General features: G+C 43.8%; 1 protein-coding gene across 1 annotated transcript in view; it reads right to left on the bottom strand.

Annotated features, from left to right (window-relative positions):
- bves (blood vessel epicardial substance) overlaps nucleotides 1–26637 on the bottom strand; it is a 53193-nt gene that overhangs the window by 14528 nt on the left and 12028 nt on the right. Inside the window, exons 4-8 of the mRNA XM_067985301.1 lie at nucleotides 24262–24509; nucleotides 19551–19675; nucleotides 10903–11090; nucleotides 3639–3747; nucleotides 1711–1878 (exon numbers count right to left, since the gene is read on the bottom strand). Of these exons, the coding sequence (XP_067841402.1) occupies nucleotides 1711–1878; nucleotides 3639–3747; nucleotides 10903–11090; nucleotides 19551–19675; nucleotides 24262–24509 (838 nt within the window). The remainder of the gene's footprint in view (nucleotides 1–1710; nucleotides 1879–3638; nucleotides 3748–10902; nucleotides 11091–19550; nucleotides 19676–24261; nucleotides 24510–26637) is intronic.

A 26637-nucleotide genomic window follows, 5' to 3' on the forward strand; every position in this document is an offset into this window, starting at 1 on the left:
GAGGGGCAGGGGAGAGGGGTTTAAGAAGACGGTTTGTAGTGGGGAAGAGAAGCCGGGGTTTATCTTTGCATTCCAGGATGATCCTGGAATAGTGAGCAGTTTTGGCAGAGGAGAGCAGGACCCGATAGTGCTTTATGCGGTCCAGCCAAATCTAGCGAAGTATTGCTAAACCAGTTGTCTGCCATAAACGTTCAAGTCTGTGTCCCATGGACCTAGGCTCACACATGAAGAATAGGCAAGGTATCAGACAGGATCTAGCACCCATTCGATCAGACCCATGTAAGATTTACTACTTCAAGAGAAGTGGAGGAGAAAAATTGGAAAACAAAAACAAACAAGCCTAGGTTAATGAAAAGGTTGAAAACTATCACACAATAAAGCCTACATACTTTTCTTTTTATCACATCACAGCCTGTTCATTATATGTTTTAGATATTGTACATACTTTATGTTATGTACTTGACTACTAAAAGCCAATCTATATCATCAGAAGTGAAAGCATGACTTCATCCAAATTAACTAATTTGGGTTTCATTAGATCTGAAGTACAGTATAGCAATAACAAAGTTTTAAAAAGTGTCCCTTTAAACTGGCCATCAAGCAAAGACAAATGTGATTATTTAATCACAATACATTGCAGTTATCCATGTATTTTTAATTTGGCATGCAAGGCGCACATTTCATCAAAAACTTTCATGATCACGTGCCCCATTATACTGCCTGTAGTACCAGCTATATCTTTAGGTGGTGCTATGATAGGTGTTTTCGATGTCATGAATGTCACATATTGCCTGTCATGCACTCACCAAGCCTCGAGTCCTACATGGCAGTATTAAATATACCGGTAGGACTTTAAATAGTACTAGCACAATTATTTTTCTATCAAAGCTTTTTTGGAATTTTTACTTCTGCTGTTCTTAAAAAATTGTCTGTTCAGTTAAGCAGTTCAACTTGAAACAGATTTATGCCGTCACAGATTTTACACTGCTGTTACCTAAAGATCAATAACTATCAGCAAACTATACAGACATCTCTCTCCGCAGCCTTAGCCAAAACAAACCTGAAATGAATTAAACTGAGTTAATGGATCAAAATGTCCACGCAGGGACCTGTGAAATGGGTACTTAACTCGGATTCCTTCGTTCCTGTCGCCTTTCAGCAGTAAATGAGTCCCTGTACCCGTAGCATTTTGGCTGGAATGTAGGCTAGCAGTGAGCACAACTGCCTGGCCTGGCAGGACAGAAGCCCTCCTGCTCAGACCCCTTCCCACTGAGAAATTTCCCTGCCTTTATTCCCCCCATTCCCTCCTCATTCTCTCTTCCTTTCCTTCCCTCCCCTCCCAACCCCTCTCTCTTTCCCCTTCCTCTTCTCCCTCCCTCTCCTTTCTCCCCTTCCTTTCTAGTTCTCCTTCTCCCTCACCTGCCTGGGTCCAACTGTCACTCCTCCCCGACCCTGTAATCCTGCTTGACCCAAAAGTGACACTTGGTCTTGACTCACTATGTGTAACACCAAGGAAGATCGACTTACAAGTGTAATTATATTAGAAGATATTTTTAAATAGCTGTTCTTAAAAAGGAACTTTTTTATTCTCAGTCCATTTCTCATGCAAAATATTTTAGAACTGTGCAACTTTAATGCATCATTAAATCTCCACCTCGCTTAGGAAATTTACATAATACTAAACTTCAGGGATACAAGTCCAATACCTACTTTGTCACTTAGTGTCGGGTCATTCAAGGAATACAGCTTGTTTGTGATATCTTTGCCTATTAGATACTTAAACACTTCATGAAGAAACGGTTCAGTCTCCAGGAAGAAAGTCAGCCGCTCTCTGGACCAGCACAAAAACTTGCAGTTATCTTCAGCTACAATAGTTACCTGAAGAGAGAGGACATCAGTGTGAGACATCATAACTGTCCAGGACACTGCTAAGAGTAAAAATAACCTTGATCTCTAATGAAAATGCTAATGGTGAAATAAGCGTACTTGGGCTCAGTCCCAGTGGAAGGCAATAATTGAATCTACCAACCATGAGGCACCGTGAGTCACTCCCCAGCTAATGATTGTTTAAAGCATAGGTCTTCAACTGGGGTCTGCAATGAAATCCCAGGGGGCACGCAAGATGATCAGATTTCTGTTCTTCAGAAACTGAGGGCATCGTGTGCCCCGACCAACATCTCGAAAACTCTGCATTTTGCCGAACAGAGTTTTCTATTTGTTTCCTCCACACAGTTACTAACCTCGGCTCTTCTACTGTGGAAGGTGGCAGGTGGAGGCCAGATTCACCCCCACAGGAACGAAGGGAAAATCAAACCGTAATTATCACAGGATGTTCTCCCTCTCCACCTAGCAGTCAATTTCTTAGCAATGGAGCCCTGGGATCAGGTTGTTTGGCCCCCCTTTTCGGCAAGAATAGCATGCAACATGCAAAAAAAAATCCTTTGAAGACAATCTGACAGATGTCTGTAACCAATTCTTTAAGGATGTGCCCAATATTTCTGTCCAAACACTTAAAATTAGGAAATGTTCTTGTAGTTTTACTTCAACATATTGAGACTAAACTGTACTGATTCAAGATACGCAACAGAAAATATCTATTTTGTAACCACAAAAAAATGGATTAAGCTAGTTCACGTGTTTACGTTACTTAAAAGGGATGGGGTAACAGCAAAAGTGAGCCTCCAAAATGGATGTATATTTCACTACGTAAAATGAAAGTACAGTTTAGTCATGGAGAAGAACAAAGCAGGATCATATGGAACTACACACATTTTAAGTGTAGAAACAAAGTTGTTAATCCTTGGAGTCTCTAATATTCAATGATAGCGAATATGCACAAGCTAAACTGGGACACATGCCTCTACTTCCAGTGTTCTCTAAATATACTATAAATTATAAAATGAGTCAGACTCTGAATGCATTAGTGCTTCACTGGTCCCCAGTGAGCTAGAAGATAATCAATTTATAACTCGACAGATAGACGACTGATGGTTTTATCCTGTTGTTTGATTATCCATCCATTTTGGGTGGGCCAGTGGAACCACAGGATGGCACAATCCATCTCACCTGGGAATTCAGGAGTAGGAACTGTGTGGGAGCCATGTGGTTCCACATAGGGAAAGGAGAAAAGACAGCTGTTGGACAGCCCGACCGGTCAGCTCAGAGTTAGATTGACAGAGGGCTGAGATTGTATGTCTGCTCTTTTCAGTAAAATTTGGGTGCAGAAGCAAGAGAGACAAGGGTTGCGGGGGGGGGGGGGGGGGGGGGGGGGAAGAAATTTAAAAATTAACAATTTTAAAAATCATTTATTAGGGAAATCATGGATGCAGGTGACTGTTAGTATTTGTATAGCTAACATTTTGTATTCTTGTAATGGATAGCTTTATTCTAGAAAACAAACACTAACAGAAAAAAGAAAAAAGAAAACAAGAAGCATGCATAGCTCCCTAGTATAGTACTCGCATACCAAAGCACACTGGCACTTTAGAAGTCCTTAACCACTTTAATGTCAAGTTCCAGTTCTCCATCCCTCAGCACTGCATCACTGTCATTTTCATTCATGCCTTTACACAAATTAGTTTCACATACACTGTCTGTGTACAATCCCAAACTGGTAAAATGCACTCCTCAAACCCCACCTGAAATTTTTCTCCTTTGTTCATCTGAGTTGATCGGAATTCAGGAGAGTCGATGAAAGCAGTGGGGTAAATGTTGTGCAGGAAGTGCCCACGATAAGAGACTTTCATCCTGTTGAGTCAAAAATTTACTGTAGGTACATTACATAAGAAAAAAAGATATCTGGGAGTGTAATCACAGGGTGGGTCAGACGAAATCATTTGAGTTCTGAAATGAGATTTCTGCCTACCAGTAACTCTGAGGAAGCTCATGTTTGTAACGTAGACCAGGACAATTATTTTTGTCCAAATAACCCTCTGGCCTATTCGCTGGACTACATGAACTGTCAGAAAAAAATGGCAGGGCTCTGCCATGCCACTCTGATCTGGCTATTATAAGATACAAGAACAACCTGGTGCTGACACTTACTCTGAATACCCTCCCCTATGGAGAGCTCCACAGTAACTTGGCTGAGATCAGGGACACATTGTAGTGGGGAATCACAGGTGTGAGTCCATATGTCAATATTCAGTGAGGCCATGCATCAGTGATTAAAGACACTTGCCACCCACAGGAACAGGTGTAGGTCATTCAGCCCCTCAAGCCTATTCTGCCATTCAATTAGATCATGATTGATCTGTACCTCAACTCCATCAACTCGCCTTTGCTCCATAACACTTGACACCCTTACCTAACAAAAATCTTTTGATCTCATTCTGGAAAATTTCAATTGACACAGCCTTTTGGGGGAGGGAGTTCCAGATTTCCACTATCCTTTTTGTGTGAAAAAAGTGCTTCCTGATTTCACTGCTAAATGGCCGAGCTCTAATTTTAAGATTGAGCCCTCATGTTCTTGAACCTCCCACCAGAGGAAATAGTTTCTCTGCATGTACCCCATCGAAACCCTTTATCATTTTAAGAACCTCGATTAAACCACCCCTTAACTTTCTAAACGCAAGGGAATACAAACCAAGTTTATGCAACCTGTCCCCATAATTTAAACCTTTCAGCCCTGGTATCATTCTGATTAATCTGCACTGTACCCCCTCCAAAGCCAATATATCTTTTCCGAGGTTTGATACCCAAAGCTCTGTAGTCCAGATTGGTTCTGACCAAGAGCTCGATATTAGCAGGGCTGTGGGTTCGCGGCGGGGGGGTCTATTGGGCGTGTGGGTAACGCGCCCGGTGAAATCAGTCTGCCCTGTGCGCGATCGCAGCCTAATTGGATCCACTTACCTGGTCTTCCGGGTGCCCTGCTGCTGAGCTGCGCGTCGGGCTGACTGCGCATGCGCAGTAAGGTCTGTCAGCTGGAGGAGCTCTGACAGATGCTGCAACAAATAGGAAAAATTACAGCATGAAGCAGCCCAGAGGGAAGGCTGCTACCAGGTTTAATGATGCCTCACTCCAGGTATCATTGGATGGGGTGAGGAGGAGGATAGAGATCATCCCCCCTGCGGGCGGGAGGAAGCAGCCTGCCTCTGCCACCAAGAAGGCCCGGCTCAAGGTGGCAGAGGAGGTCACCTGCACCACCAACATATCGCCCACCTGCATACAGTGCAGGAAGCGCTGCAATGACCTAAGTAGGTCAGCCAAAGTGAGTACACTTACTCATTCCCCTACACTCCGTCTGCCACATCACCGCCCCCACCCCACACCTCCTTCGGCACTGCCAACACTACTCTGTCACATCACCCCTCACACCCACTCAAACCTCATCCTCATCTTACCTGCACTTACTCACCTCGCCTGTACTCATCCCGCCACTACCACTCAACCCAATCCTCATACAATCTCATGGCTCTCTCATACTCACCCTCTCATGCATCTCTTTCACGGTCAGCCTCGCTCAACCTGCCACTACCTGTGCTGCAGCCACAGGGCATGCATCACATATGTGCAGTAGGAAGCATAAGGCAAACGTGTTGTGAGCATGAAGGGGATGCACAAGGGTGTTTGAGGGTTTGTCATGGTTTTTACTTATATTTAATTTCTGACCCACTCACATCACATATTATATTGGCACCACTACTGCCACGTCTTTGCGAATCTTGTCTGGTTTGTGCAATAATGCCCTTTCCTGAGGATCACTATGAAGACCCACACCTGATGCCACCCATTGTGTCACTGCAGAGTGGGTGTAGGTGTGTATTTGCAGGGCTCTTTTGTGCAGACGACTGAGAGACGTCAGCGATGTCCCCGGTGGCACCCTGGAAGGATGCGGAGGAGAAGTTGTTGAGGGCAGTGGTGACTTTAACAGCGACAGGTAAGAAGATGGTGCTCGGGCCAGCTGGGAGCAGCTCGGCATGAAGGAGGCTGCAGATGTCCACGACTACATGTCGAGTGACTCTGAGCCTCCGTGTGCACTGCTGCTCAGAGAGGTCCAGGAAGCTGAGCCTCGGTCTGTGGACCCTGTGGCGAGGGTAGTGCCCTCTGCGAAGCATCTCTCTCTGCGGCTGCCCTTCCTCCTGCTGTGCAGGTGGATGTGTCACAGCACTGTGTTGTGGAGCTCCACATGTCAGAGGTGGACGGTGTGGATGGCGAGGCTGGTGATGCTGTTCGCCCTCCGAGGCGGTCATGACTGCAGCTACGGCGGCCCCCATCCGGAAGATGTACATCTGAGGGGGTCCGCAAGGTAGGTACATGTGTCTGGACTCCGGGGTAAGTGTGCAAGTTGGTGAATTTGATTGTTAGGAGGAGGGTGGTGGAGGCCAAACTTTGTCCCAAGTGACAGAGTGGCCTCCTGCAATGAGTGAGGGTCTCCCCGCTCCCCCCACCCGTCAAATGGACCTTTGCAGCTGCCACAGGCTGACAGCTGCAACACGTCCATTTCAACTAGGAGTGTTTCCCCCAGTACGGGAAACAGTCCCAGTCGTTTCTAAAATCCCAACCCTCCAGACATATTCCCTTAATCAGGTCTGTTAATGATCTGAAATAGCAGAATAAATACTGTTAAGTGGCTCCCCGCTGTCTTTAATTGCCTGCGGGAGTCCCACATGCTGGGGCTGCGCGCGCACGTTGGCACGTCTGTGGGGAACCCGGAAGTGGGCGGGTTGGAGCCGGGCTCCCGACCCGCTCCGGGATTCCCTGATTTTCGGAGTCCCTCCGCCAGGAACGCACCCGATAGCGGGTGCTAATATTGGGCCCCAAGTCTCTGTACACCTGAAGCATCAATTCCTCACTTTTGTATTCTAAGCCCCTTGAGATAAAAGCCAACATTCCATTAGCCTTAATTATGTTTTGTACCTGTGCACTAGCTTTTAGTAATCTGTGCAAAAGAACATCCAAACCACTTTTTATAATTCATTAATGGGACATGGGCATCGCTGGCAATTGCCCTCGAGAAGGTGGTGGTGAGCCGCCTCCTTGAACCGCTGCAGTCCGTGTGGTGTAGGTTCTCCCACAGTGCAGTTAGGTAGGGAGTTCCAGGATTTTGACCCAGTGACGATGAAGGAACGGCGATATATTTCCAAGTCGGGATGGTGTGTGACTTGGAGGGGAACATGCAGGTGGTATTGTTCCCATGTGCCTGCTGCCCTTGTCCTTCTAGGTGGTAGAGGTCGTGGGTTTGGGAGGTGCTGTTGAAGAAGCCTTGGCGAGTTGCTGCAATGCATCCTGTAAATGGTGCACACTGCAGCCACGGTGTGCTGGTGGTGAAAGGAATGAATGTTTAGGGTGGTGGATGGGGTGCCAATCAAGTGGATTGCTTTGTCCTGGATGGTTTCGAGCTTCTTGAGTGTTGTTGGAGCTGCACTCATCCAGGCAAGTGGAAAGTATTCCATCACATTCCTGACTTGTGCCTTGTAGATGATGGAAAAGCTTTGGGGAGTCAGGAGGTGAGTCACTCGCCGCAGAATACCCAGCCTCTGACCTGCTCTTGTAGCCACAGTATTTATGTGGCTGGTCCAGTTAAGTTTCTGGTCAATGGTGATCCCCAGGATGTTGATGGTGGAGGATTCGGCGATGGTAATGTTGTTGAATGTCAAGGGATGGTAGTCAGACTCTCTCTCATTGGAGATGGTCATTGCCTGGCATTTGTCTGGTGCGAATGTTACTTGCCATTTATCAGCCCAAGCCTGGATGTTGTCCATGTCTTGCTGCATGCGGGCTCGGACTGCTTCATTTTCTGAGGGGTGGCGAATGGAACTGAACAATGTGCAATCATCAGCGAACGTTCCAATTTCTGACCTTAAGATGGAGGGAAGGTCATTGATGAAGCAGCTGAAGATGGTTGGACCTAGGACACTGCCCTGAGGAACTCCTGCAGCAATGCCCTGAGGCTGAGATGATTGGCCTCCAACAACCACTACCATCTTCCTTTGTGCTAGGTATGACTCCAGCCACTGGAGAGCTTTCCCCGATTCCCACTGACTTCAATTTTATTAGGGCTCCTTGGTGCCATACTCGGTCAAATGCTGCCTTGATGTCAAGGGCAGTCACTCTCACCTCAACTCTGCAATTCAGCTCTTTTGTCAATGTTTGGGCCAAGGCTGTAATGAGGTCTGGAGCCGAGTGGTCCTGGCAGAACCCAAACTGAGCATCGGTGAGCAGGTTATTGGTAAGTAAGTGCCGCTTGATAGCACTGTCGACGACACCTTCCATCACTTTGCTGATGATTGAGAGTAGATTGATGGGGCGGTTATTGGCAGGATTGAATTTGTCCTGCTTTTTGTGGACAGGACATACCTGGGCAATTTTCCACATTGTCGGGTAGATGCCAGTGTTGTAGCTGTACTGGAACAGCTTGGCTAGAGGCGCGGCTAGTTCTGGAGCACAAGTTTTCAGCACTACAGCCGGGATGTTGTCGGGGCCCATAGCCTTTGCTGTATCCAGTGCACTCAGCCGTTTCTTGATATCACGTGGAGTGAATTGAATTGGCTGAAGACTGGCTTCTGTGATGGTGGGAATATCGGGAGGAGGCCGAGTTGGATCATCCACTCGGCACTTCTGGCTGAAGATGGTTGCAAACGCTTAAGCCTTGTCTTTTGCACTCTCGTGCTGGACTCTGCCATCATTGAGGGGGATGTTCACAGAGCCTCCTTCTCCCGTTAGTTGTTTAATTGTCCACCACCATTCATGACTGGATGTGGCAGGACTGCAGAGCTTTGATCTGATCTGTTGGTTGTGGAATCGCTTAGCTCTGTCTATAGCATGTTGCTTCCGTTGTTTAGCATGCATGTAGTCCTGTGTTGTAGCTTCACCAGGTTGGCACCTCATTTTTAGGTACGCCTGGTGCTGCTCCTGGCATGCTCTTCTACACTCCTCATTGAACCAGGGTTGATCCCCTGGCTTGTTGGTAATGGTAGAGTGAGGAATATGCCGGGCCATGAGGTTACAGATTGTGCTGGAATACAATTCTGCTGCTGCTAATGGCCTACAGCGCCTCATGGATGCCCAAGTTTTGAGCTGCTAGATCTGTTGTGAATCTATCCCATTTAGCACGGTGGTAGTGCCACACAACACATTGGATGGTGTCCTCAGTGTGAAGACGGGAGTTCGTCACCACAAGGACTGTGCGGTGATCACTCCCACCAATACTGTCATGGGCAGATGCATCTGCGACAGGTAGATTGGTGTCGACGAGGTCAAGTAGGTTTCTCTCTCATGTTGGTTTGCTCACCATCTGCTGCAGGCCCAGTCTGGCAGCTATTTCCTTCAGGACTCGGCCAGCTCGGTAAGTAGTGGTGCTACCGAGCCACTCCCGGTGATGGACATTGAAGTTCCCCACCCAGAGTACATTCTGTGCCCTTGCTACCCTCAGTCCTTCCTCCAAGTAGTGCTTAATATGGAGGAGGACTGATTCATCAGAGCCTCCGCATCTCCTTGTCTCTCACCATTTAGAAAATATTCCAATTTTTCTTTCTCAGGTACAAAGTGGATGACCTCACACTTCTCCACATTGAACTTAATCTGCCATAATTTTGCCCACTCACTTAGCCCTTTTGTGTTCCCTTGTAGCTGAAGGTCTGACAGGGAGAGGCAGAACTTATGGGGTGTAGTATGTAAGATTTACAATTATGAGTTGGTTCTCTGACATACTGAATACTTTACCAGGGTCAAACTTCATATTTCATCCTAATTCTCCTTGGTTAGATAGTGGCTGTGATCTAGTTTTCAGACTTTGCACATTTCTGCTACTATGGAGATAAGCATAATGCATGGAGTAGAGATGTATGTGAGGTATGCAGAACACAGGACATTATTGCCCCTGGGTGCTGGAGATGGCATCAGCAATGGAAATAGAATATTTCACATTGTGCAGGATGGAATTTATCAACCAACTGCTGAAAGGTCACAATCTGATCCTTGTGGAGGAGTGGCTATTATTTATAAATTTCTTGGCTTCATACCAGCTCTTACTTTACACTTTCGGGCAGGAAGCAAGGGGCAGAAGCACTTACAGATGAGGGGAAAACTACTGAAGAATGAGAGAAATGAACAGTGTTTCTCATATATAATACCGAGAACTATATTTTTGAAAGAACAACCAGTTTGTTGGTTGCTGCTGAATTCTGGTTTGGGACAAGATCTGTAGAAGAGTAACAAAAGGTCCATGACTACAGCTGTAACATGTCCTCTGTGAAGCACTATGGGACATTTTCTATATTATAGGTACTTTATAATTGCAAGTTGCTGTTGATGATACTCCAAGTCTGTTTTATCAAGTTTCTGCAGCACTTGCCATATTATATACATTTTAAAATGGATGGCCTGAACAGTTCTTAATTTACAGCATAAAATGAATAAATTAGAATGGTACAAAAATTGCACTAAATAAAAACCACTTAGTGGATCTAGACCCAGAATAAAATATCAATTTGGCACAGTTGACAGCACTCTTGCCCACTCTTGTCAGAAAGTTCAAGCCCCACTCCACGATTTGAGCGCATGATCTAGGCTGACACTTCAGTGCAATACTGAGGGAATGCTGCACTGTTGAAGGTGCTGTCTTCTGTGTGAGATGTTCAACTGTCTCCCTGTTCAGATGGATGTAAAAGATCTCATAGCACTATTTGATGAAGAGCAGGCAGTTCCTCTCATGTCCTGGCCAATATTTCTCCCTCAACCATCACCACCAAACAGATTATCTGGTCATTCATCTCATACGCTTTTGCTGGATCTTGCTGCATGCAAATTGGCTGCTGCTTTTGCCTACACAACAGTGACCGTACTTCAAAAAAAAATTCATTGGATGTTTAGTGCTTTGGGATGTCCTGAGGATACCTTAAGGCACTGTATAAATTCAAGTTTTTTTTTAAGTACAGAAACAAGAGCTTGTTATTGACTTACTTTCCCTTTAGCAGGACACTAAATCGATCGTCAACAGATGTTTTATCTTCTGCAGCATAAGTCTGATCTTTTTTAAGAGTCATAACACTGCAGAACTGTCCAGTCAGTCTTTGGAACAAATCTGGAGGGACATGAAGCGGCTCGAACATTCTCCTGTAAAGCACCTTGAGCTCCTTATCAATCTTGATCTGTAATGCAATAATATGGTTAGGTGCAATGCGATTTACTGATTTCAGTACAGCACATAGGCAACTCTAGGTATGTGTACACGACTAAAAAAAATCACATTGTTCTATTTAACAGTCACTGTTTTGGTGTATTTGTACTCAAAGTGATGGATGATGGTATTGGACAATATAAATGTTTTCCTCCTTTACAGCTAAATTCAGGGAGAGCCACTCGCTGTAAAACAGTAGAAAAAGTACAATTTGTTTTTAAATGGGACAACCTGTGATACGCTTTTTAAACCTTGCTATCCAAAGGATCTCGGGAGCTTTAGCCTCCATGACCCCAGAGAGTATTACTGGCTGTATTGAAGTTGTTATCTCTTTTTCAAATCTAGCTGGTACGATATTGATGTGAATTTTCCCAGAGGACCAGATTTGGCTTCTTTGTTATATATCATGAACAGTGATATAAAGGTAAGAGGCTCTGAAATAGGGGCTCTAAATGCTTTTACAATTCCCACCCCCATACTTGTGGTCCAAATGGGGAGTGAAGGCTTCTTCCAGGAAAGATGGAGACCAGCAACAATAAATTTGGTCTCAGACTTGTATCTAATGGCCATGAGTGCAATGGTTTAGTTGACAAGCAGTTATTAATTAATAACCAAATTAGATTGGTACTGCTTAAAGCATTGAAAAGCATGTCCCTAATTTACTTTTATTAAATGAATAATATGAAGGGCCAAGGCTTATAGTGCAGGAAACCACCAAGGTTGGAAACAGTCAAAGAGACGCTGAGGTAGATAAGGATGTAATGATTACGTGACATCAATCTTTAAGATCCTGCAGATTGAAGGAGGAACGGAAGACTGAGGGAAGGTAGGAGTTCCACAGTTTAGAAATCCTAGGGAAAACTAAATTGAGATTAGCAAACTATGCAAAGAGTCTTGATTTCAACAGTGGGAATGTAGGAGGAGCAAGGGTATGCAGGACAATGTACTTGGAACTTAGAAGGAATAATGACCATAACTGTATCTACAAAATGGGAGAGAGACAAGAAAGGGTGTGACAGGGAGTGAATGAATACTAGAAGTGACAGATTTTTTTAATATCCTGTCCAGGAATGTGCAACAGGTCCTGAAAGTGATTCCACAGATATGTCAATAAATGAAGACTGTTGATAAATGAAGAAGAGCTAAAGATGTAGCCACTGAAGATCTGAGATGGTGGATATCTGTCAGACTTCCAAGGGACATGAAGAGAATTGAAAGAAACAAGCGCCAGTAATTTCCAATGGGTTCCCCAATCTCCACCCATAACCTCAGCAGAAACCCCAGAGAAATGACGTAAACAGCCAATTACACCATTTCTCCAGGGTTTTCACCAATCTTCTCCGAGATCAGGGAACCCCGGCCCATGGAAATTCTACCACCAGATTTTCAATACCCAATTGCAAGGGAATAGATCAAGTAATGATTTAGCCACTGCACTGCAAAAGAACTGTACTAAGAGAGTGTAATATCAAAAGAAAGTTGATGATGTAGAGTGGAATTGTGGAAAACAACTGGATAGAGTTTGTGATGAGAAGATGAAGTTACTGATATGAAGGAACAGACTAGGAGAGATGACAGAGCCGTGGGGAATCACAGAGTTAATGAAAAAGAGGTAGAGGATGTCTCAATTACTGCATAGAGTCATTTGAGAGGAAACTAGATAGTCATGAAGACAACTTTGGTGGGAAGCCACATCATCATAATCTGCTTAGAAGTATATGATACCAAACAGAAACTGGCTTGCACATACATTTGCCTTTCATCTTTCTGACCTGGGTTCAAATCCAGCCTAGACTAATGGGATCAAAGCGTCCTCTGTCTGTTAGCAAGGTCCTAAGTGAAACGAGTTTGGGAAGTCTCAATATCTGGTGGTCATGGGCTTATAGCACAAAATTCATTCACTACCAACTGACAATGTTACCCTGATAAGCCTATGGTCAGTTGGTGAGGGAAATGGAAAAATGCCACACTGGTGCTCTCCTGAGATTGTGACTGACCCACTGTAGCTGTGCTATACCTGACCTGGGAGTGCTTGATGCCACATTGAGTGCCTAAAGTGGAAAACATTCCATTACCCAGCATGAACATCCCTTACATTGATGAGCTGAAAAAAAAGTGTATGATGCCAGACCCTAATTAAGATTTTAGTGATATCTAAGGCAATGACAGGTGTTTCATTCAACTGTTCAAGAACAGAGTTGCAGAGACGCATTACACAAACACCATGATGGCCAACGGAATGATTAAGCCAGAAATTTCAAAGTGATGGATAATTTGACAGTTAGCAGCAGCTTTTAACAGTTTAGAAAGTGCTGATGTAAAGCAACAGAGCAGTGTTTAGAAGGGCAAGAGAGAAAATATTTTTATTGAGTGAAAGTGAGCAGAACTTGCTCTTAATAAAAATGCATTTGGCAGCTCTAATAGTGGATTTACAGAAATTACAAGCAGAAGTAAAGTTGGCTTGAGGTGCCTCAGACTGAACAAGTCGTGAGGTGCAAGAGAATCATAGAAAAATCATATAATGCTTATGGCACAGAAGGAGGCCATTTGGCCCATCGAGCCAGCGCTGGTTCTGTGCAAGAGCATTCCAGCTAATCCCACTCCCCCACTCTTTCCCCGTAGCCCTGCAAATTTTTCTCCTTCAGGTACCCATCTAATTCCTTTTTGAAATCCACAATTGACCCTGCTTCCACCATCCTTTCAGGCAGCGCATTCCAGATCATAACCACTCACGGCCTAAAATGGTTTTCCTCATGTCGCCTTTGATTCTTTTGCCAATCACCTTAAACCTGTGTCCTCTGATTCGCGACCCTTCCGCCAGTAGGAACAGTTTTTCTTTATTTACTTTGTCTAGACCCCTCATGATTTTGAACACTTCTATCAAATCTCCTCTTAACCTTCTCTGCTCCAAGGAGAATAATCCCAGCTTTTCCAGTCTATCCATGGAACTGAGGTCCCTCATCCCTGGAATCATTCTAGTAAATCTTTTCTGCACCTCTCTAAGGTCGTTACATCCTTCCTAAAGTGCGGTGCCCAGAACTGGACACAATACTCCAATTGTGGCCGAACCAGTGTTTTATAAAGGTTCAACATAACATCCTCACTTTTGTACTCTATGCCTCTACTTATAAAGCCTAGGATCCCATATGCTTTCTTAACCACTTTCTCAACCTCTCCTGCCACCTTCAATGACCTGTGTACATATATGCCCAGGGTATATGTTCCTGCACCCCCTTTAGAGTTGTGCCCTTTAGTTTATACTGCCTCTCCTCGTTCTTCCTATCAAAATGTATCACCTCACACTTCTCAGCGTTAAATTTCATCTGCCACGTGTCCGCCCATTCCACCAGCCTGCCTATGTCCTCTTAAAGTCTATCACTATCCTCCTCACTGTTTACTACACTTCCAAGTTTTGTGTCATCTGCAAATTTGGAAATTGTGTCCTGTACACCTAAGTCCAAGTCATTAATATATATCAAGAAAAGCAGTGGTCCCACTACCGACTCCTGGGGAACTACACTGTATACCTTCCTCCAGTCTGAAAAACAACCGTTCACCACTACTTTCTGTTTCTTGTCACTTAGCCAATTTCGTATCCATGTTGCTACTGCCCTTTTTATTCTATGGGCTTCAATTTTAATGACAAGTCTATTATGTGGCACTTTATCAAATGCCTTTTGGAAGTCCATATACACAACATCAACCATATTGTCCTCATTGACCCTCTCAAAAAACTCAATCAAGTTACTCAAACATGATTTGCCTTTAACAAATCCGTGCTGGCTTTCCCTTATTAATCCACACTTGTCCAGGTGACTATTAATTTTGTCCTGGATGATTGTTTCTAAAAGCTTCTCCACCACCGAGGTTAAACTGTGTGCGGACAACACAGTGTGAACGGAGAGTTTGGTAAGTGTGGGAGTTCGGTGAAGTGGGGGAAGGAGGTGCTGCTTTGCCTTGCTTTTCCTAACTTTTTCCCCAGAGCGGCAGTGGACCTGAGAGTAGAAGACTGAGATTGGGGAATAAAAGCAGCAGCAGACCTGCAACAAGAGACAACTACTGTGCGACGTCACAGGTGAGGCAGGAGAGTCCGAGAGGTGAGCATAGTATAAAAGGAGAGACCTAGAGCGGGAGGAGAGTCTGAGAGTCTAAGACAAGTCATGGCAGCACAGCTTGCACCCGTGATATGCTCCTCCTGCACTATGTGGGAAGTCATGGACACTACCAGTGTCCCTGGTGACCATGTGTGCAGGAAGCGTGTCCAGCTGCAGCTACTGGCTAACCGTCTTTCGGAGCTGGAGCTGCGGGTGGATTCACTGTGGAGCATCCGCGATGCTGAGACTATCGTGGACAGCACATTCAGTGAGGTGGTCACACCGCAGGTAAAGATTACGCAGGCAGAAAGGAAATGGGTGACCGCCAGGCAGAGTAAAAGGACTAGGCAGGTAGAGCAGGAGTCCCCTGGGGCCATCTCCCTCTCAAACAGATATTCTGCTTTGGATACTGTTGGGGGAGATGGCTTATCAGGGTCTTGAGGGAAGTGGCATTAGGGATTGTGGATGCTTTGGTAATAATTTTCCAAAATTCTCTGGACTCAGCAAAGGTCCCGGCAGATTGGAAAACTGCTAATGTAACACCCTTATTTAAAAAGGGTAGTAGGCAGAAGGCTGGAAATTATAGACCAGTTAGCCTAACGTCTGTGGTGGGTAAAATTTTGGAGTCTATTATTAAGGAGACAGTAGCGGAACATTTGGATAAACATAATTTAATAGGACAAAGTCAGCATGGCTTTACGAAGGAGAAGTCATGTCTGACAAATTTGCTTGAGTTCTTTGAGGACATAACGTACAGGGTGGATAAAGGGGAACCAGTGGACGTAGTGTATTTAGACTTCCAGAAGGCATTCGACAAGGTGCCACATAAAAGATTATTGCTCAAGATAAAGAATCACTGGATTGGGGGTAATATTCTGGCATGGGTGGAGGATTGGTTATCTAACAGGAAGCAGAGAGTTGGGATAAATGGTTCATTCTCGGACTGGCAATCAGTAGCCAGTGGTGTTCCGCAGGGGTCGGTGCTGGGTCCCCAACTCTTTATAATCTATATTAACGATTTGGAGGAGGGGACCGAGTGTAACATATCAAAGTTTGCAGATGATATAAAGATGGGAGGGAAAGTAGAGAGTGAGGAGGACATAAAAAACCTACAAGGGGATATAGACGGGCTGGATGAGTGGGCGGAGATTTGGCAGATGCAATACAATATTGGAAAATGTGAGGTTATGCAATTTGGCAGGAAAAATCAGAGAGCAAGTTATTATCTTAATGGCGAGAAACTGGAAAGTACTGCAGTACAAAGGGATCTGGGGGTCCTAGTGCAAGAAAATCAAAAATTTAGTATGCAGGTGCAGCAGGTGATCAACAAGGCCAACGGAATGTTGGCTTTTATTGCTCGGGGGATAGAATATAAAAACAGGGAGGTATTGCTGCAGTTATATAAAGTATTGGTGAGACCGCACCTGGAATACTGCATACAGTTTTGGTGTCCATACTTAAGAAAAGACATACTTGCTCTCGAGGCAGTACAAAGAAGGTTCACTTGGTTAATCCCGGGGATGAGGGGGCGGACATATGAGGAGAGGTTGAGTAGATTGGGACTCTACTCATTGGAGTTCAGAAGAATGAGAGGCGATCTTATTGAAACATATAAGATTGTGAAGGGTCTTGATCGGGTGGATGCGGTAAGGATGTTCCCAAGGATGGGTGAAACTAGAACTAGGGGGCATAATCTTAGAATAAGGGGCTGCTCTTTCAAAACTGAGATGGGGAGAAACTTCTTCACTCAGAGGGTAGTAGGTCTGTGGAATTTGCTGCCCCAGGAAGCTGTGGAAGCTACATCATTAAATAAATTTAAAACAGAAATCGACAGTTTCCTAGAAGTAAAGGGAATTAGGGGTTACGGGGAGCGGGCAGGAAATTGGACATGAATTTAGATTTGAGGTTAGGATCAGATCAGCCATGATCTTATTGAATGGCGGAGCAGGCTCGAGGGGCCGATTGGCCTACTCCTGCTCCTATTTCTTATGTTCTTATGTAAACTGACTGGCCTGTAGTTGCTGGGTTTATCTTTACATCCTTTTTGAACAAGGGTGTAACAGTTGCAATTCTCCAGTCCTCTGGCACCACCTCTGTGCTTAAGGAGGATTGGAAGATTGTGGCCGCAATTTCCACCTTTACTTCCCTCAGTAACCTAGGATGCATCCCCTCCAGACCAGGTGACTTAGCTATTTTAAGTACAGCCAGCCTTTCTAGTGCCTCCTCTTTATCAATTTTTATTGCATACAGTATCTCAACCACCTCCTCTTTTACTGTAGCTTTGGCCATATCTTCTTTCTTGGTAAACACAGATGCAAAGTACTCATTTAGTACCTCTGCCACGCCCTCTTCCTCCATGAGTATATCCTCTTTTTGGTCCCTAATTGGCCACACCCCTCCTTTTACTACCCGTTTACTATTTATATGCCAATAGAAGACTTTTGGATTCCCTTTTATGTTGGCTGCCAGTCTATTCTCATACTCTCTCTTTGCCCCTCTTGTTTCCTTTTTTACTTCCCCTTTGAACTTTCTATACTCAGCCTGGTTCTCACTTGTATTAACAACCTGACATCTGTCATACGCCCCCTTTTTCTGTTTTATCTTGCTCTCTATCTCTTTCGTCATCCAGGGAGGTCTGGCTTTGGTTGTCCTACCTTTCCCCCTCGTGGGAATGTATCTCGACTGTACCCAAACCATTTCTTCTTTAAAGGCCACCCATTGTTCAATTACAGTTTTGCCTGCCACTCTTTGAATCCAATTTACCCGGGCCAGATCCGTTCTAAACCTACTGAAATCGGTCCTCCCCCAATTAAGTATTTTTACTTTAGATTGCTCTGTATCCTTTTCCATAAATAATCTAAACCTTATGATACTATTATCACTGTTCCCTAAATGTTCCCCCACTGACACTTGATCCACTTGGCCCACCTCATTCCCCAGAACCAGATCTAGCAATGCCTCCTTCCTTGTTGGGCTGGAAACATACTAATCAAGAAAGTTCTCCTGAACACACTTCAAAAATGCTTCTCCTTCTTTGCCCTTTACACTATTACTATCCCTGTCTTTATTAGAATAGTTGAAGTCCCCCATTATCACTACTCTATGGTTCTTGTACCTTTCTGTAATTTCCCTGCAAATTTGCTCCTCTATATCCTTCCCACTAGTTGGTGGTCTATAGAAAACACTCAGTAGTGTAATGGCGCCTCTATTGTTTCTTAACTCTAACCAAACAGATTCTGTCCTTGAATTTTTAGGTAGAATTTTTTTAAAAGCCATCAGAACAGACGTGAGCCAAACCTGATAGAAGAGAGAAAGGAAAGCTTCCATGCCAACTGGAACAACATAGTTGCTCGACTGCCACAGATGCTGCTGAATGGTGAAAATTCTTTTACAAATTATAGAAGTAAAAATTTTTTTAAAGGCATTTTTTACAATTCCAAGAAAGGACAACAAGAAACCTCCCCCCATCCACCAGCCCAAAGTGTCTGCCCCCCTCTGAAGGATAGCAATTGTCCATTCAGCATGATCAAGATGACACACAGAAGAGCAGAAATTCACCACATGGAAAATCGAGCTCGTTTCCTGTCATTCTGTATCACAGAGTATTGGAGCTTCACCCTGCTGCATTTCCTTTTGATGATTCTACTTCAAGGAAGTAGGTATTTGTAATAATAAGAGCCCTAGGCATTGAGTGAAGTGCAATAAGATTATCTTAGATTCAAGATTTATTAGCTGAAAAATCCTCCCATTAGCATATCTGTAGCAAATAACAAGAGCAGGCTCGAGGGGCCATATGGCCTAATCCAGCTCCTATTTCTTCTAAGAACAGTTTTCTAAGAGGGAGTCTTGTCATTAATACATCCCTTCAAAAAATCAAACTTATTTTTTTAATCTAAACAATTTCTCTCTATAAATGGAGCTTAAAAATTTGGCTTAATTTCTTCCACCTGTTAGGGGGCAATCTAAACATCCACACCCATTAGGCAGCTGCTGAAGAACTAGTCACAACACTTCACATCTCCCAGCTGGAAGAGAGAGGGTACTTATCATTTTTGTCCTGGATGCTGGATTCACCCAGTGCTCTAATATAATTTTTAAAATTCAGTATTGGGCAAAGCCATTACACTTAAAAGATCAAAATTAACAACCAAGATGTTTAATTTTTATTGCAGGCACACTGGTTAACACGTTCATGTAACATTTCTTTGTGCACTCTTTTAATGCAGTTGCTAACTTGTTCATATCCTAAAATAGCACGCAACAGTATTCCGGGTGAATGCATTAACCAGTGCGCTATCAGAGAAAATCAAACCCCAGAAAAAGTGGTTTATACTTACAGGCCTCCTTTTGTACAACAGATAGAGAAAATGCATCATGTTGAGAGTAAGAAACACACAGTTCCAGATCATTATGTCTAAAGCACATCGATAAAGTACTGCCCACACAATGAAGAGAGCACAACCTGTGAATAGAAAAATCAAATCTAGTCAACCTAAAATTCCCCATCACAGAAACACAGTCTTACACAGGTGCAAAGCATAGAAAAAAATATATAATGGGAATAAAACATATGAAGATATTGTAATTGGAAATGATATTGCAATTGGAAATCAGGAAAAGGCAGACTTACTAAATAGTAGGTGGGGAAATTGTTGATACGTTAGTCATGACCTTCCAAAACTATCTCGATTCAGGAATTGTTCCTTTGGATTGGAAAACTGCCAATGTCACTCCACTATTTAAGAAGGGTATGAGAGATAAACTAGGAAATTATAGGCCTATTAGTCTAATGTCAGTAGTGGGGAGGTTACCAGAATCTGTTATTAGGGACAGAGCGACTGAGCACTTGGACAAATAGGAGCTGATCAGAGAGAGCCAGCATGGATTTGTAAAGGGCAAGTCATGTCTAACGAACCTAGCTGAATTTTTTGAGGAGGTAACTAACGTGGTAGACAAGGGAGTGTCTATGGATGTTATTTATATGGACTTCCAGAAGGCATTCAACAAGGTTCCACATAAGAGACTGTTAACAAAAATGAGAGTGCTTGGAATTGGAGGCAACCTATTGGCTTGGATAGGAAGTAGGAGACAGAGAGTAGGGATAATGGATATGTACTCAAATTGGCAGGATGTGACTAGTGGTGTCTCCCCAAGGATCTGTACCAGGGCCACAGTTTTCACTATATTTATAAAAGACTTGGATGAAGGATTAGGGAGCCATATATCTAAGTTTGCTAACGATACTAAGTTATGTGGCACAGTAAAATAGTGTAGATAGGAGCAAAAAGTTGCAAAGGGACATTTACAGACACCTTAAAGGGACATTAAGTGAGTGGGCAAAACTGTGGCAGATGGAGTTCAATGTGGAAAAGTGTGAGGTCATCCACTTTGGACCTAAGAAAGGTAAATCAGAGTATTTTCTAAATGGCGAGAAGCTAGGAACTGTGAATGAGCAGAGAGATTTAGGGGTCCAAGAACAGAAATCGCTAAAAGCTCAGGTACAAAAAATAATTAAAAAGGCTAATGGAACATTGGCCTTTATCTCAAGAGGGCTGGAATACAAACGGTTGGAAGTTATGTTACAGCCGTAGAGAGCTCTGGTTAGACCCCATCTGGAATACTGCATTTAGTTCTGAGCACTGCACCTCAGGAAGGATATAGTGGCTTTGCAGTGGGTGTAGCCCAGATTCACCAGAAAGATACCAGGGTTAAGTTATGAGGCCAGTTGGCATAGACTAGGCTTGTATTCCCCTAAGTATAGAAGACTAAGGGGTGATCTACTGAAGAGTTTAAATTGATTAAAGGATTTGATGAGGTAGATAGAGAGAAACTATTTCCTCTGGTGGGAGAGCCCAGAACAAGGCGGCATAACCTTAAAATTGGAACAAGGCCGTTCAGGGTGATGTCAGAAAGCACTTCTTCACACAAAGGGTAGTGGAAATCTGGAACTCTCTCCCCAAAAAGCTGCTGAGGCTAGGTCAATTGAAAATTTCAAAACTAAGATTGATAGATTTTTGTTTGGCAAGGATATTAGGGGTTACGGGACCAAGGCAGGTAGATGGAGTTAAGATACAGTTCAGCCACAAACTAACTGAATGGGAACAGGCTCGAGAGGCTGACTGGCCTATCCTTGTTCCTATGTGCCTATGAAGATACATAGCTATAAATTACTGTAGACGATGTAATCATACAAACTCTTAATGTACTCATTCCTTCTACTATTTTAACAGTGGCTGTAACCCATTTAAAATAAATGATAAGAATGACAGCAGTAATTCACTGGCTGGCAGTGAGTTAGAAGAAAGTCACTCGATTGACAGTTCTTATCACATCATAAACTGCTCTAGAGTTTTAACTACCACCTTAAACTCGCTACTGTATATTTGTTAATTTTTTAATAAATATGATTTTCAATCTCACTAGAAATACTAATCAGAAGAAATCTTCAGAGGCTGCTTCATGATATCACTAAACAGCAACCAGAACAATTCTTATTACATTGAGTCAACCAAAATAGTTATGTGGCAGATTGAGTGCTGATAAAAGGTCATCGACCTGAAACACTGGGGGTAATTTTAACCTAACTCGCTGGACGGAAAACCAACGGGATCAGGTGGAATGCCGGTTTTACTCCCCAGCCAATATTACTCTCCAGTGACTACAAAGGAGAGTAAAATCAGGCAGGGTGTAAAACCAGCGCTGCACCCAATATTCTCAGTTTCCCGACGGATGGGTTAGGTTAAAATTATCCTCGTTAACTCTTGTTCCTCTCTCCACAGATGCTGCCTGACCTGCTGAGAGCTTCCAGCACTTTCTGTTTTTATTTTAGTTATACGGTAGGTTGAGTTCAGGAGATATGGTGTGACACAGTTGAAAGAGTAATAAAGGTGACCATGACAAAGGTGTTGAAGGCCATTATTTAACTGGTGCTGCACTAATACCAATATTTAAAATCAGAATATAAGAAAAAAACTCCAATTTAGAGAGTGGATGTGGCAGGAACACAAGGTAAAATGATAAGTATTTTCACAAGTGATAGCTTTCAATGCTAGCCTTGCTGTATTCTATTTCTACAACCTAAGATACCATTTGTGAAAAAACTGTGCTTTTATGACTTGAAATATAGAAGCATGAGAAATATTGGCCTGTGCATGTGTAGCAACTACAGTATATATTTGAATCCACTCACATTTACACCGGGTGTAAGATATAGCCCCAAAATTGCTGGCAGATCACATGTCACCAGAGGTGCATGGGTTAGGACTTCTGGGCGCCGACTGGCTACAGAGCTCACCCCAATCTGATGTCGCAGGGTCAGAAAATTTATATATTTTGAGCAGTTGCCCACGCCATCTTGGCACAACTGGGGCACCTATTCCAGTGAGTGGGTATGGAAGGAATTTAACTGCAGCATTTTGCCGGACTGTACCGGGGCTGACCCAGACAGATGAAGCTAACATAAGGCTGAAAATTTGCCACCCCAAGAAGCAGTCACATGCAAAGCCACACCTTAAAACCTGCTGGGCCCCACTTCCAACAGGAATTTAGTCCTGGCACACGCTGTGTACCTGCATGAAACAGGTATAAAGTGCAATAGGGCAACTTTAAGCAGGATTTAGGATGTCCGATGTCATCCTGCCAGTCTCGCCTCGTTCACAGTCACCACCACAAGAGGAGATGGGTGGAATATGCACCTCGTCCACACAGCGGAATTTTGAATCAGGGCAGAAAGGGGAAGAGCCCTGGTGGTAAACAGGTTCCACCCCATAATTTCACCCCCCCAGATTGCTTGATTTTCACACTATTAAAAACCACTGAAATGACTAGCCCCACAGTTTTAACAGCTAAAGCATCTAATTAAATTTCTATAGAAGCTATAGGCTGTATTCATAGAAGTTTAACATAACTAAATTTAGAGATGAACATGACTGAATTTGGGTGTGAAAATTGTGATAAATGTTAAGTTTTCAACTTGCTATGAAAGCTGTTCTGTGATACTAAGTTCCATTTGTTGACACTTAACCAGCGAACTGTGCGAACTATCTGAATTCTGCCACAGAAAAGGCAACTTACATTCAAGGTACCCAGGTAGCAGTAACCGTGCTGAGAAAACGGTCAACCTTGTTTGATATGCGCACACTACAAGCGTAAGTATTAAAATCACAGTAGTGGTGCTGAAAGAAGGAACTGTGTTTATATAACATTTTACAGTGTCTTTTATTAAATTCAACATCATTCCAACTTCCTACAGTCATCCACTTTGTCTGTTTTCCCCATATCATTTGCCCCATCCCAGGCCTGGCTTTCTTCAGTTTTCATTCTTCTAGATACTGGATTCCCTTCATTCCTCACATATCCTTCTAATCTGGCTTTTAGATACCCCGAACCCCTTAAGGCAATCTTCAAATTCTAAGCAGGCCAATATTTGAAATATCTACTTTACCGCTGTAGACTGTATCGTTAGTCACACTGTACGCAATGCTACGGGATCTCCACTGGTACTTAGAAATGAACCTGATGAAGCTAAATTTCAGGCATACCTTTTTCCACACCCAAAGCTGTTGATTTTCAGAATTGACGACTAAGTAAGCCCAGAGAGTCTAAGTGCATTCCTTAATTTAGAAGGAAGTTGATGATGAGATGGAAATAAGGACAATGCACTCAGCTCACCTTTATTACTCATTATTACAGGGTCAGTGGAAATATATCGCCATTCCTTCATCGTCGCTGGGTCAAAATCCTGGAACTCCCTACCTAACAGCACTGTGGGAGAACCTTCACCACACGGACTGCAGCGGTTCAAGAAGGCGGCTCACCACCACCTTCTCAAGGGCAATTAGGGATGGGCAATAAATGCCGGCCTCGCCAGCGACACCCGCATCCCATGAACGAATAAAAAAAAAGTACAACCACTTTGGATTTGGGGCACACCGGAATGTAACTGCCTATGTGTGAACTGTTGTATCACGCTGTGCAATCTCAGCGGCGGGTTGACCTGGATTCCCAGATCTTTTCCCTCCCTTCCACTCTCTGCAACACGCTACTTACCAATGCTTATCATACCGCGCAGAAGTATCATGTGGACCTTAACGGTGGTTGGGATAAGCAGTCCGACGGCAAAGCAGAGGTTGGCGACGTGAAAAACCAAATGATGGAATTCTTTCCAGTTGTCGCAGCTTTCGGTCTTATTGGAAAGCGGGTCCATCCCATCGCTGAAACCATAGTCCAAAGTACCGGCAGACGTGTTCACTGAGAGGAAGCTGAATGTCCAGGGGTTATGCGGTGTAACGTTCATTCTGCAAAGCCAAACACATTGAACAGAAATATATCAACATGGTGATGTGCGAGGACTGGTGATGGCAGCCCGGAGCTCTGAACACACGGAGGAGGCCCCGGGGGGGCTGCCCATTCTTGCAGCAAACCTTTAATACATTTACAACGCACAAAACAAAAAAAAAAGGTTTACTATTCTAAAAGCGACTACTGGAAATTAGGTTCCAACGGGGTGACGGATGTAAAACATTCTGTCAACACAAATGCATGCAACTTTGTAGCGCGCTTAAACATTTTAAAGAAGCGACTGTTTCAAATGGGCGCTTTCAGTTTGCAGTTTTTTAAAAATCTGCCTCGAGTAATCCAGGCGGTCGGCGGCTTTGCAGATCCACCATGACCGACAGATTCTTTGTGCAGCGCTGGGGCAAGGGAGTGAGATGTCCCGCTCCCGCCCGCCTGGACTGGCAGTCGGTGACGGTCCAGACTCTCTGCGCGAACAACAGTTACAATGTTACTTCCCTCACTCTTCACATTGCAACCGCCCAAAAACACTAATCGATACAAATTGTATACAGATTACATACTAATCGGTACAATCCTGACCCATATTGTCGATCAGAAATCCCCCCCCCCCCACACAAATAAACGCAGATTTGCCCCATTCCTTGCTGACTGGGCGCGGTGCCCTCGCAACTTTCCGTCTAAATTTATTCTCTCAGTACGTGCTGGGAATTCTCCGAATAACTAATACGAGGGTGGTGGGGGAGAAACTTTTACCAAAAAGAAAACATAGTTTACCTTGCCGCAGCCGCCCGTCACTTTTGAAAGTTGTTTGTTTGTTTTTGGGGGGGGGAAGAATACAAAAAAATCCAGTCCGCAGATAGAGGCTTCAATGCCAAATAGCACAGGGCGCGATAGGGAGAGTTTCTTTTTAAAAAGCCTTCTAGTACGCGACGCTGAGCATTGACTAAAATGGACATGAGCGGAGCTGCGCTGTGCTTGCAGGAGGCAGACTGGCGAGCAGCGCACACACATACCGGGAGCGAGCCGTGATTGACAGGCCACCCGGGCACTGCTCCACTCTCACACTTAAAACACACGCGTGGTGCAAGCACCAGGCGGCAACACCACTCGCAATGCAACCGCACAGCTCCCTCCTGGGTCAGGACAAATAGGGCAGTCATTTCATTGCCAGGTATAGTTCAACTATTTTTTGGAGGGTGGGTGGAAAAGGAAACGTACTAAGAATATCCAAGATAAAATGCTGGAGAAGGTCAGCAAGTGAGGCAGCATCTGTGGAGAAAGAAACAGTTAAACGTTAACTCTGTTTCTTTCTCCGCAGACGCTGCCTCGCTTGCTGACCTTCTCCAGCGTTTTCTGTTTTTATTTCAGATTTCCAGCATTTTGCTTTTGATGAAGAATATCCAAGACCCGTTTAAAATATTTACTTTTTGTCCGAATTGTAATTTCAAGCTTTGTATTTCCAATAATGTTTTTTAAAGATACAATGCACAATTTTTAGCAACAGAAATCAAACAGGAGCATTTAACCCGTGGTTTTAATTGAACGCCTGAACACTTTTTTGTAGGAAGAGGAGGCAGTGGTTTGGTCATGTTAATGTGTAAATTGCTAAAAATTCAATCATGGACAGCTCCAGTTTTCGGTCATCGTCGTAGCCTTATTGTTTTTTTATTTAGTGTTATCCAAACAATAAATATACACGCAGGGTATCACTTGGGCTGGAGTGTGTCCCAACTGAAGCTGATGTTTTTCAATCATCAAAACTCTGTATAACGTGACAGGATGAGAAGTATTTTACAACATATCCACGTTACTTCTGAACTGTAATTGATTGAGCCGTGAGGATGGAGAATCTTTGCAGAGATCTTCCAGTCTGCGTTATTCCTACACATACAGTGACATCATTAGATTTTTTTAGGTCAGAATGAAGCAAATCAGACTTATTATAAACAGACTCGTATCCGACAGGAATGGCTATCCCAGTACCATACTGTGCGCTTGTTAAATATTTGTACTAGATTAGATATCTCCTTACATCAAATTTGCACATATGTGGCTTTGATTTCATTAACACGGGGACATATGGCAACGTTTATCGAAACCTGGTTTGGGTTGCCTTTATTAAATATC

The sequence above is a fragment of the Heptranchias perlo genome, chromosome 5, assembly GCF_035084215.1.
Source record: "Heptranchias perlo isolate sHepPer1 chromosome 5, sHepPer1.hap1, whole genome shotgun sequence".
In the NCBI taxonomy this organism is placed as follows: Eukaryota; Metazoa; Chordata; class Chondrichthyes; order Hexanchiformes; family Hexanchidae; genus Heptranchias; species Heptranchias perlo.